This window comes from Carassius carassius, chromosome 40 (assembly GCF_963082965.1).
Source record: "Carassius carassius chromosome 40, fCarCar2.1, whole genome shotgun sequence".
Classification (NCBI taxonomy): domain Eukaryota; kingdom Metazoa; phylum Chordata; class Actinopteri; order Cypriniformes; family Cyprinidae; genus Carassius; species Carassius carassius.
In genome coordinates this window covers 8,909,256-8,922,989 of record NC_081794.1, presented here as the reverse complement: position 1 = coordinate 8,922,989, position 13,734 = coordinate 8,909,256, and the positions used below count along the sequence as shown (strand labels likewise).

General features: G+C 37.5%; 1 protein-coding gene across 4 annotated transcripts in view; it reads left to right on the top strand.

Annotated features, from left to right (window-relative positions):
- The window catches only part of ccser2b (coiled-coil serine-rich protein 2b), an 81,958-nt gene that overhangs the window by 55,037 nt on the left and 13,187 nt on the right, over positions 1–13,734 (top strand). For all 4 annotated transcript variants that reach the window (XM_059531949.1, XM_059531948.1, XM_059531952.1 and 1 more), the window contains exons 5-7: positions 1,627–1,738; positions 3,986–4,142; positions 13,306–13,386. In XM_059531949.1, coding sequence (XP_059387932.1) covers positions 1,627–1,738; positions 3,986–4,142; positions 13,306–13,386 — 350 coding nt within the window. The remainder of the gene's footprint in view (positions 1–1,626; positions 1,739–3,985; positions 4,143–13,305; positions 13,387–13,734) is intronic.

The window sequence follows — 13,734 nt, the reverse complement described above, 5'->3', positions numbered from 1 at the left end:
CTTAGTTGTCAGTTATAATCATCAAAATTAAAAGAAATAAACATTTGAAATATATCAGTCTGTGTGTAATGAATGAATATAATATACAAGTTTCACTCTTTGAATGGAATTAGGGAAATAAATAAACTTTTAGATAATATTCTAATTATGACCAGCAACTGTATATATATATGTATGTATGTATGTATGTATGTACTGTCACACTTTATTTACTTCTATTTTAGAACACTTTATGATTATGTAATAAAAAGATTATTAAAATAAATGTATGTATAAATAAATATGGTGGTTGCACACCAGACAAAAGCGTGTCTTATGAGTACTGTATCACACCGGATGCTAAAGTTTACTTCCAGGATGAACAAAATATGAATTTGAAGTTATAAAAAGCAAACATAAAAAAAAAAAAAAAAAAAACCAAATCAAACTCAAAGAGAATGTGCAATCTGAAGTCATTATTTACACTAACAATGATTTGGGACAAATATAATAAACACTGTCAATGGCTTCTCTGCTCTGTGTAGCACCCAGCCTCACGTGTCAAAATAATATGAGGTGTCCGTGATTTCTTCCTACACTTCTCAGCAGCTCAAACAACGGATGCAACCCGAAAAACTATCGGCAATCAACTATTGGTGTCGCTTAATCAGCTAAACCAATTAATCGGTCGACCTCTATTCTAAACCTGCATTTCTTTCTTCTGTTGAACATAAAAGAACATATTTTAAAGAATATGGGTGACCAAACAGTTAACGGTGCACATTAACTTCCATTGTATGGAAAAAATTCTATGGATGTCAGTGGGGACCATCAACTATTTGGTTACACATATTTTAAGAAATTATTACCATGTATTAATCAGAAGAATACATTCATATATTTTTACTTTACTTTAACTTGAGTTTGAGTAAATGATGACAATTTTCTTTTGGCTGAACTATTCCTTATGGTTATTCAGTAAAAAAAAAAAAAACTCTAAATATACAATATATATATTGTGGCGGGGTGAAGTAGGATACGACTCGAGGATGAAGGTAAGTTCCCCGAAGGGTGGATTTTATTGACAAAAGGGGTGGTGAAAGGTGTTGCTGTGAGGCGGTTTGGTGCTCGGTGCTCGGCGTCCTGGCTTAACTGTGCGCCGGTGCAGTGTGGGTCCGTGCTCTCCCGTGGCGTTGGGTTTGGCGGTCACATGCTGCTCTCTGCGGGCAAAGGGTAAGACAAGGTTAGCCGAGTCTTGCGGAGACATCTCTCACCTCTGTGCCCGTTTGCAGGGTTTATAAGAGCAGTGGCTGATGGGGCACAGGTGTGGCCGCTCAGCCCGTGATGAGCAGGTGCAGGTGTGCCTGCTCCGTTCCCAGGGCGACGCTGATGAGACCTCGGGACACGTGTCACACTGTCAAACAACATCTGTACTATTTATAGTTTGACCCAAATGAATGACATACAGTATAATATTTCCTTACAGTATGTCTTATTTATCCTGCTGTTAACATGACCTAACTTTCATAAAGAAAGAAGTTTGACCTGGACCAGTATGCAAACTCGCAAAACAACAAATGTTCTGGAAGTCATCCACAAAAGCACTCACAAAACTACTTCCTGATATACTGTACTTATCTATTGTAGAAACTGATGGGACATCTCCTTATGAATGCTCTGAAAAAGATGGCTGGCTAACTCAGAGGAAGAGACGACAGCAGGTCTGGGGCAGGCGTGATCAGTTCTGCCGTAAAAACAGGTGATCTTTTGGTTCATGCATTTTGATGCTTGGTGATATTGTTGTAAACTGTGTCTGTGCTTATCACAGTGTGTAAAAGCAAGCAACTATATGGTCATATTACACCTTTTTTCTTTGGAAGAGACTTGAGTGTTTAAGGCTGGAAAAACAGAACGAACATACTATATATATATATATATATATATATATATATATATATATATATATATATATATATATATAAAGCTGTATTTATTCTGAAATGTTGTCATTTATGGTTCCAATTTTCAGCCTTTAGTCTCCACAAGTGCATCAGTGTCTGTTTTAAATGATTAACAAGGCAAATTTGTCTTTTTGCTGCATGTCTAAATTTTCATGTTGCATTAAATCTGAACATGAATAATCATAGACACTGAAAAGTCACTGCACATGAGAACTTTAAACTTCACTTCACAGAACACACCTGTCCTTTGCCTCAATCGCTTCATTATCAAATCCTCAAAGCCACATTCTCGACAGAGCCCCTGCTTGCCCTGTATATCAAAACTCAGAGAGATTCTGGATTACAACCCGAATTCCGGAAAAGTTGGGACGTTTTTTAATAAAATGAAAACTAAAAGACTTTCAAATCACATGAGCCAATATTTTATTCACAATAGAACATAGATAACATAGCAAATGTTTAAACTGAGAAAGTTTACAATTTTATGCACAAAATGAGCTCATTTAAATTTTGATTTCTGCTACAGGTCTCAAAATAGTTGGGACGGGGCATGTTTACCATGGTGTAGCATCTCCTTTTCTTTTCAAAACAGTTTGAAGACGTCTGGGCATTGAGGCTATGAGTTGCTGGAGTTTTGCTGTTGGAATTTGGTCCCATTCTTGCCTTATATAGATTTCCAGCTGCTGAAGAGTTCGTGGTCGTCTTTGGCGTATTTTTCGTTTAATGATGCGCCAAATGTTCTCTATAGGTGAAAGATCTGGACTGCAGGCAGGCCAGGTTAGCACCCGGACTCTTCTACGACGAAGCCATGCTGTTGTTATAGCTGCAGTATGTGGTTTTGCATTGTCCTGCTGAAATAAACAAGGCCTTCCCTGAAATAGACGTTGTTTGGAGGGAAGCATATGTTGCTCTAAAACCTTTATATACCTTTCAGCATTCACAGAGCCTTCCAAAACATGCAAGCTGCCCATACCGTATGCACTTATGCACCCCCATACCATCAGAGATGCTGGCTTTTGAACTGAACGCTGATAACATGCTGGAAGGTCTCCCTCCTCTTTAGCCCGGAGGACACGGCGTCCGTGATTTCCAACAAGAATGTCAAATTTGGACTCGTCTGACCATAAAACACTATTCCACTTTGAAATAGTCCATTTTAAATGAGCCTTGGCCCACAGGACACGACGGCGCTTCTGGACCATGTTCACATATGGCTTCCTTTTTGCATGATAGAGCTTTAGTTGGCATCTGCTGATGGCACGGCGGATTGTGTTTACCGACAGTGGTTTCTGAAAGTATTCCTGGGCCCATTTAGTAATGTCATTGACACAATCATGCCGATGAGTGATACAGTGTCGTCTGAGAGCCCGAAGACCACGGGCATCCAATAAAGGTCTCCGGCCTTGTCCCTTACGCACAGAGATTTCTCCAGTTTCTCTGAATCTTTTGATGATGTTATGCACTGTAGATGATGAGATTTGCAAAGGCTTTGCAATTTGACGTTGAGGAACATTGTTTTTAAAGTTTTCCACAATTTTTTTACGCAGTCTTTCACAGATTGGAGAGCCTCTGCCCATCTTTACTTCTGAGAGACTCTGCTTCTCTAAGACAAAGCTTTTATAGCTAATCATGTTACAGACCTGATATCAATTAACTTAATTAATCACTAGATGTTCTCCCAGCTGAATCTTTTCAAAACTGCTTGCTTTTTTAGCCATTTGTTGCCCCCGTGCCAACTTTTTTGAGACCTGTAGCAGGCATTAAATTTTAAATGAGCTAATTAAGTGGATAAAAGTGTAAACTTTCTCAGTTTAAACATTTGCTACGTTATCTATGTTCTATTGTGAATAAAATATTGGCTCATGTGATTTGAAATTCCTTTAGTTTTCATTTTATTAAAATTTAAAAAACGTCCCAACTTTTCCGGAATTCGGGTTGTACATGGCTGTCATTGGACAACCCAGCATTGTTGGCCTGTCTAAAGCTTTATTTTGCAGGTTGGCACATGTCCTGTGATTGCTTTTGTATTTCTGTCTGACTTACAGAAGTGGCATTTTGCAGTCTTTTGACGGGCTCCAGGAACAGGGGCTGGAGAGGTCAAGGTCAGACCATGTGACATTAGATGAGTTGACTCTGAAACTCGTGACTCAAGACTGCTCTTCTGTCAAAGAACAGCTACTTCAACTGAAGACACTGCTTCAGGTTAGATACAAACATATTTTTTCATATGTAACCAGGGATACAGGTTTTCAGTCTGGTTCTCATGAAAGCACCTGGAAATTTTGTTTGTTCACAACACTGGACTTTAGCTAATCGAGCTAATATTTGTCTAAGAAAACACTGTAATGCAAATAACCATTTGTCTACTTAAGTGTAAGGCCGTCCACACTAAGAACAATAACTATAAAGATAACTATAAAGAACTAAATTAGTGGATGATGTCATCTTTTTATAAGCTCACACTCGTCTGCTGCTTTGAACTCTCAAGCTCGTTGTAGCAAGATTGATTCTGATTGGGTGTTAATATTTCTGTTGTTCATCAGCTAAAAAAAACTAAACAAATAAATTGTTCATAAAGGGATTCCAACAATATAATTTCTCTGTCCCTTTTGTCATTATAGCTGTGGTCTGAACTATTCTTTAATATTGAGAATTATATATTTATATATATCCTTTATCCTTAAAGGAACACTCCGACTTTTTGGGACTTTAGCTTATTCACAGTATCCCCCAGAGTTAGATAAGTCCATACATACCTTTTTTATTTCTGTGCGTTCTGTAAGTGTTATTTGACGCACCCACCACTAGCCTAGCTTAGCACAAAGACTGGATGTAAATGGATACTGGTAGCATAGTAATCCCAATAAGTCACAAAATAATGCAAACATTTTCCTATTTACATGTTGTGATCTGTATAGTCACAGCGTGTACAAATACCAAGGCTATATGAGACAGAGAGTATTTTTAATCGTATAAATACTGGGAACTATATTCTCACTAGGCGTAGGAGCACAGCTAACGTTACTTGGGCGGAGTGGCTACTTGGGCGGAGTGATTAGCGCAGCACACGAGACCATAAACAAAACAAACGTGACTAACTAGCTAGACGTGTCTCGTGATCATGGCTTACTTTGAGGAATTGGCAGACTCAGAGGAATTTTACTGTGTATCAAACCAAGATCCAGAACCATATAGTTTTGAGCCAGAATACACAGACGAGGAGTTACAAACTTTGGAAGCTGTAAGACCAAGGGAGAATCAGAAGGAACACGGACTGGTGGTGTAAATGTGGAACATGCCAACCTATGCCGACAGAAACCGAGTGCCTTTGTTGTAATGAATGGGACCGGGTATAGCCATCAATGTCAAGGCTTGAAAACAATCAAAATATTTGCGTCACTACCACGGAAGATTTCTCTGCCCTAATACACCCGGCAGTTGTCTTTTTTCCCCATTGTGACAAGATCAACTGGAAGAAACGCCCCATGCCGAGTGAACCTAATGGTCAGCTATCCACCAAGTAAGTGATTTTGTTATAATGATCATTCATAGTTCAATGAAATTGTAGTATAGCCATTGCATACAGTGTGTCACAATAATAACAATAAAGGGGATACACGGACCCCCTATTCACGTAATAGTGTCACTACTAAGGTTATATTACATTAGCATGGCACTGTTACAGTATGGCTAATGTTAGTCATCTCAAAACATAACGGAACACTTACCGCAGCAACAGGTGATCCAATTTGTCCTGTCTTTATTATCGATGGGATGGCTGTATCCTTTAGCACACGTTTCATGGTCCGTGTGGCAACTTGCATTTTTTCAAAATAGTCGTCTACAGTAAAATGTTCAGAGCAAACGAAATACTTCGTGATGGTGTTTACAGGTGTGTTTGGATCTATTTCCAGAGCAAGTAGCCATCGATTTATCAGGTCAGCGTTTGTGGTTGGAATTCTATGAAACATCATCCATGATTGTACACTATAAATCTACTATCTAGTAATTGCTGACTCTATAACTCCAACTCTGAGCGAACTCTCTTCTCCTCACCATGGCGCGTCTCGTGTGCTGCGCTAATCACTCCGCCCAAGTAACGTTAGCTGTGCTCCTACGCTAGTGAGAATATAGTTCCCAGTATTTATACGATTAAAAATGCTCTCTGTCTCATATAGCCTTGGTATTTGTACACGCTGTGACTATACAGATCACAACATGTAAATAGGAAAATGTTTGCATTATTTTGTGACTTATTGGGATTACTATGCTACCAGTATCCATTTACATCCAGTCTTTGTGCTAAGCTAGGCTAGCGGTGGGTGCGTCAAATAACACTTACAGAACGCACAGAAATAAAAAAGGTATGTATGGACTTATCTAACTCTGGGGGATACTGTGAATAAGCTAAAGTCCCAAAAAGTCGGAGTGTTCCTTTAAGGCTAAAAGTAGCCCTTTTAAAAAAATAAAGGATTCCTAAATTTTTGCTCTAAGAGTATTTCACAATTCGTTTTAGCACTAAAATTATCTCCTAAATCTGTGAAATGTTAGGAGTATTGAAGAGGACTCCTAAGTCACTAAGCTCAAACTACAAACTATCCTGAAGTGGCTGTTGCCAGCAATCTACCTCGGAACAGAAACATTTGACAATAATGTGCTTTTACAAAGGTATCTCCTTTGGTTTTGGAGGTTATCCCAACTCCAGATTTTTCTTTGATTATATCCTTGTTTTCATTAACCATTTGGGCAAGAAGTAACAGCTGTTCTTGCATCAAGTTTGTTTTTCGTTTACATTTGCATGATTTAATATAAGTCATGATTATTCTACTCTTAAATAAAAAGCTGTTTATATCCATATTTACTAATTGTTTACGAGAAGCAGACATGTAAGAGGCTGACAATAAGCTGAACATATACTTGCTTAATTAGTGACACGTAGCCTGCATTTTAAAATATTTCTTTGAATGTGGCCATTATCATTTATATTTTTAAACCTTTATTTGACTATGCCAACATATCACACTCTACAATATTTCTATGATTAAATTTCTGAAAGAGACCCTTCCCCTATCAGCCAATCGCTGTGTGCGTAGTTAGTAAGCATGCTGACATCATAGGAATGAGGTCAACCCCGCCCCCTAACTCTTAGCTTAAGACTTCTCTCTGTTCCTTAGTAAATGTTTGTCTCAGCAGCTATGTCAATAGCTTTTAAGAGAAAACTTTTACTGCTATTTAGGAGAACTCTTAGGCCCCATCCACATGGAGACGCGTTTTGCTGTATATGCATACATTTTGTATCATATAGATGTTTTGTTGTAAACCGGGTCACATAGTGGATAAATTTGAAAATGCCGCCCTTACGTTTTCATGTGGACAGAGAATCAGTATATTTTCGGAAACAATGACATCAGCCCATGTCTCGCCCCTAGTCTGACACCACCATGTCCCATAACAACAACAAAAACATGAACACTGAACGATTGTATTTTTATTAACTAACATTAACACCGATTAATAAATGTATTGTTCCATGCTCGTTTGTATACCACGCGCAAGATTTATGCATAGTCCAAGTCTTCTTCTCCGTTTTTTGTGTATCTCTGTGGCAGAATTACAGCACCACATGCTGGTCTGTCCTGTATACTACATTGTTTTGTGTCAGTTTTGTGGTTTCGTGTGGATGCAGACATTTCTTGAGACGAAAAAAAAAAGATTGGATGGGAAAAGCTCTGGCTTTGTGTGGGCATAGACTTAGTGGTAAGATAAAAATGCTTTGTGAATACGGGCCCAGAAGTACAAACATTATGTCATTATGTGTTTTCATTATAAAACTTTACAGTTCAGCTCATATTACCTTAATTTAACCCTTATGCGTTGTTGGGGACGTTTTCGTCCACTAGGGGGTAAAGTTGAGTCTTATTTTGGCCACAACTTTCAAGCCAGAAACTAAGCCATTTTTTGCACAGGCATATCTAAAGGGTTAATGGTCCCACCAAGTGATCAACTGTTATATGCCATGACACTATATAATGTTTGAGCTAATGGAATGATTTTTGGTGACAAATCTTATTTTGACCCATATTTTGGGAAAATGCTTTGAATTTTTTTTAAAACTCAACGGTACACGGTGGGCAAATTCACTACCCTTTCGGTATGTTCTTGGATGAAAACATCCACTAAATTAAACTGCTGTAAAAATGTATCAGATAAATATTTTTTTCAATTTTTTTTTTTTGCATAAATCTATTAATCAACCTCAGTCCTGATCAAAACTACCAAATGTTTAAATTAAATTCCAAGATTTTAACTCTTTAATTACCAAGTTCATAAATGATGTCACTGATTTGTGGAAAAAACACACAAAATTACAGTATAAAAATTTTCAGTATAAAAAGTGATCGTGGACTGGATATTTTTTTTTACCTTTATTTGTATAGCGCTTTAAACAAAATCCATTGCGTCAAAGCAACTGAACAACATTCATTAGGAAAACAGTGTGTCAATAATGCAAAAAGACTGTTAAAGGCAGTTCATCATTGAATTCAGTGATGTCATCTCTGTTCAGTTTAAATGGTGTCTGTGCATTTATTTGCAATCAGGTCAACAATATCGCTGTAGATGAAGTGACCCCAACTAAGCAAGCCAGAGGTGACCGCGGCAAGGAACCGAAACTCCATCAGTGACAGAATGGAGAAAAAAACCTTGGGAGAAACCAGGCTCAGTTGGGGGGGGTCAGTTCTCCTCTGACCAGACGAAACCAGTAGTTCAATTCCAGGCTGCTGCAAAGTCAGATTATGCAGAAGAATCATCTGTTTCTTGTGGTCTTGTCATATATACATTTCAGGAGTGTTAAAATTGAGTTCATTGTGTGGTGTTCAGGTTCAGGTGTTCAATGTTCAAGTAAAAAAAAAAAAAACATACATACATACATACATACATACACATGTATGTAAAAATTCTTATTTTGTCAATATGTATTTTTGAATTTTATTAGGTTTATAGTGCTTACATTTATCTGCTTAAACCACAGCATCTCATTCATTATCATCAAAGCTGAATGCAGGGTCATACTTAGCTTATGCGAAGGTGCAAAGTAGGGCGCATTCCCGGGGTGGCATTCAGTCTGTTTACCCCTCAAGTGCGGGGTCCGTTGCGACCGCACCAGTTGCACCCCCCTAAGGACGGCCCTGGCTGAATGTATGTTACTCATCACTGAACGAAGTCTGTGCCAATGGCGTTTGGACCTCCTTGGAGGAAGTAGTTTCTTTCTTTTTTTAGGACGACAAGGCGTAATTCTCTGCAGTTTCCAGCGAAGCAAGAAATCCACTCCCACTTGCAGCATCACAAAAGTGCTCCTGTAAAAATTGGGGGGGGGGGGGGGGGCAGAATCATTTCACATCCATTTATCAAAGCTATGACAAGTGAAATGTCAAAGACAAGTATCAATTACAATACAATAATAGTTTACTCAAAACGTGTCTGTGGAATGGCATGAGTATAAGTAAATAACAATTCAGGTGAAGAATTTGTTTTAAGGGTTATTTCGCTCCAAAAAAATTATGTCATCTTTATTTACCTGACTGCTGGTCTCTGTGCATGAATGTGCGTTGTGAACAATCAAGATGAATAAAAACACAAAATAAAATACATCTGTTGTGCTCATTGCAACAGGAAGTGATCACGTTCATTTGTCAGCTGTCATTTTGACTGTCATGACAACCGAAGCTCCAGTCCGGAGTCAGTGAAGAAATTACACATTTTTGGAAGATTTCCATGCTTAGATTTTTTATGTAATATTTTTATTAATCTTGTTTTTTTTCACAACTTGTGTGCAATTCAGTGTGAACTGAACTTATAGTGTCTCATGAGCACACAGTCATGCACAGAGACCAACAATCAAGGCAGGATGTTTGTTAAATAAAATGAAAAAGTTCAGTATGTTTCTCACCAAACCTTATTGTACCACAGAACACTTGTAACATACATCACACGATACATAAGACCACTCTATTATACTTTGACTTCTATTTTAACAGCTTGATGTTATTCGCCATAGACTGACATTATATGGACAAGCATATTCGGGACATTTTATTTAAATCTCCTTTTTTGATACGACATAAGACAATATTCTAGGGTAAGTAGATGATTATTTAAATTTTTGGGTAAACTATAAACCTTAAAGGAAAAGCATTTAACTCATTGTAAAAATATAGATTTTTGTTTTAAAAAGAAGTCCGTCTTACTGGAAAATAGGTTGTGATTCTTGAATTCCATGTTGATCTCAGTGCGCTGAGGCAGGGCTCCGTCTATCAGAATGAATGCACATAAATGGGACAGCACATAAATAAATGACAGTACAAGCATACCAAAAAAATAATATCTAATTTGTAGTTCATGCTACCCGTGTGTCATACGCCAAGTCTTGTGAGGGCACAAATTCACTTTGAATGGTGAACAATTTAACTCATGCAGTATAGAGAGTTTGAGTACCGTATATTGAAAAGCTATTTACAAATATATACAAATGAATATATATGAAAATATATGGATATATGAAACAAACACATACATACATATAAATCCAATACACAGACACATCGACATTATGAAAACCTATTAAATGAATGCTTAATGTAATCACAAAATTTGGTCACAAGACAGACATACAAGAAAAAATTAACTTACGGTAATGATATTAATATTTTAAATTTGGGCCGTTTACAGTGGTTTGATTTGACATCAAATTTAATCTGTGAGAAACGTTCCAGATCGTCTAGGCACGCACGGCATACAAATATCATTATTACATAATATTATTTTATGAAAAAAATATAGTAAATGAAGTAAAACACTTACTTTCGGTGTTTTCCTTGTTAAAACCAACTTTCCCTTCTCCTCCGCTTCGAGTGAAAGAAAGTATCTCTCTGAGGAAAGTGTAGGAGCACATAACATAGTAATGTCGCTATAAATCAATATGATGTTATAAAATATATTTTAAATGAGGTAAACACTTAACTTAAGTTCTGGTCTCTCCCTTCTCTGAGCAGCCTCCGCGTCTGCACAGCAGTTCAAATCTGTGAGAGACAGTTAGGCTCGTTTAGGCACGCAAAGCATTTAAATATCGTCATAAAGTAAAATTATATTAAAAAAATACATGTAAACAAGGTAAAACACTTATGGTGTTTTCCTTTGATAAAACCAAATTAACTGTCTCCTCCCCATCTCCGTGAGTGAAAGAATATCTCTCTCTTGGAGAACAGCACATAAATATCGCTATAAATCAATATAGTGTTATTAAATACATATTTTAAATGAGATAAAAACACTTACTTTCAGAATTCCCTCAAAGAAAATAATTGACTTCCTCGTCTGTTCCACTTCGCGAGTGAAAGGAAATGTCGTTGAGAAAAGTTTATGCACACACAGCAAATAAATATCGTTATAAAACGATATGATATTACAAAACACATTTTATTAATAAGATTAAATACTTTATTTCGCCGTTTTCCATCCTCATTTGCGCCGCATCGCGAGCAAAGAAAATAGCGTCTGTGAAAAATATTTGAGATGGGTCAGGCGCGCACACGAGCAAATGTCCCGGATGTGACCGCCGCCAGAGGGGGCTGTTTATACTAGGGGCTGTCGGTAGTTGCCCCCACATGCGCAAAGAGCTGTCCTCCACTCAATTTAAAATGGCAAGTTCATTCAAGCACCTGGAATTTGTAATTCATTGAAGTAACTTATGAAACTAAATTGGAAGATTGAAAACTCAAACAATTGAGTTGAAATTTCAAAACTAATTTTTTTTATGTCTGATTTAATGACACATATAAGTTATCATAACTTTTTGATCACATCATTTTTTACAGTATAATCTTGAAATTAATCTAGATTAATCTAGACTAAAATGGCTCATTTGAATTCTGCCAAAGGCATTCAGAATATGCATGCTACCCAAATAAAATATTGACTAAAAGTAAGTCTTTGAGAAGGGGTTTCTCAAGCCAGGTGGTGCATTAGACCAGGGGCTTATCTCCTGTTTCCAAAATGCATCACAAACTGCTTGAGAAAGCTGTAAACTAATTCCACATTGCACAAGGTGCAAACAACCTTACACCTGTTACACACAGACTCCTTCTGCAGTGCGTATGCGTTGCATATTTTTTTTATGCACCCATGTTAACTGATTCCAGTTGCGTTCCAGTAGCGGTGCGTCTGCAGTAGTGCAGCGTTCGTTTACGTACCGAGTAGCTGACTGCAAACGCGTCCTGTGTGAAAGCACATCGAGTCTGCATACGCACTGCAGACGGAGTATGTGTGAAACAGGCATGAGTCTTGTCGAGGTTTCCATTGGGAAGCTTCTTTAAAAAAAAATCCCTGAAGCAAACCCGGTGGCATTTTAGCTGCATCCATGTTAGCACGTCACGTTTGATGTGGTAATTTCACAGTAGGCATACACACAGGTGTGAAGACTCGTTCTCGCCCCCTACAGTGCAATTCGGCTAGGTATACATCCGCGCTAAAATATCAGCATAAAATATCATCAAAGCTTGCGTAGTATAGACCCAGCTCCCAACCCAACTTTGAGAATAGATTAACGGCAATATTTGTTTTATCGCCCGATAAGAGTCTCACGTTAACGCAGCACGTTAACGCCGATAATGGCCCACCACTAATATATATAGACCTTATGGTTTCATGTTGATTTAAAAATGAGTAGATCGTTAAGAGAGGAAATAAAATAATTGGTGTGAAGATCTTGGGGTAATGTGGCTAAAAAATAATACAGTGAACACAGCATGCCAGAGCATATGCGCTAATTGCTTTATAGTCCACCATGCTATCTAAAGGGCATTTACACTGATTGGTGGGGTTGGTGATTTGAGGTGACAGTGACTATTGGCAAAACTTCAAAGTTAGACAGAGACTTGCAACTGAATAGTGAGGTCAAGAGGTAAAGAGTCTACCAAAGTGAGTGTTAAATGGCTAATAGCAGCCAGCAGTACAGTACAATGACACTATGATCTTCAGTGATATAAATGCATCAGAGTAAATGCATCTTATGAAGCTATTACCTGCTCTTGTTAACTTCTGGCTGGTTTGCTATTCCATGACATAGTGTCTAGTTCAGGCGTGCAGAGATGCAGGTCAGAGTTCACCTAACTTGAACTTTCGTACACAGCTGAATGCAGAACTTTGTATTAGCTTGTTTTTCTGGTCTTCAACATTCACATACAAATGAATGCCAATAATTGGAGCAAAAAGTAGGGTAACCACATCCATACACTGAGCAACTTTAACAATAAAACGGATGACTCAACTGCTGAACTACAAGATTGATTTTGTATGTTGTTTGTTTTAGATGGAGACAGATAGTTCAGTTGAAGATACTTTAGAGGCTAATACTCCATCATCCACTGACCAATCTTTACTTGATCAGAAGGTAAGATCTTGTGTTATTGTCCTTTTTTTGATTGTTTTAAAATCACTTAAATTAAAAGTTGTTATATATTTCAGAGCCTATTAAATGTTTAAAATAATGGCTTTTAATTATACCGTAATGTTGAATGGCTATAATTAATAGGTAAAATTGAGGGAAAATGCACCAGCAGGACAAATTAAAAACATCACTGCAGTAGAATAAATATGTTTATTCATTGTAGTAGTAACAGTCTGTTTTTGTAAAAAGAGTTTCATGGGCGATTTAAAAAAAAAAAACATTTTTGACAGTAAATTTTATCATGTCACTGGCCATTGGCAGGTGTGACAAAAAGTTAGTGTTAGGCCCTGA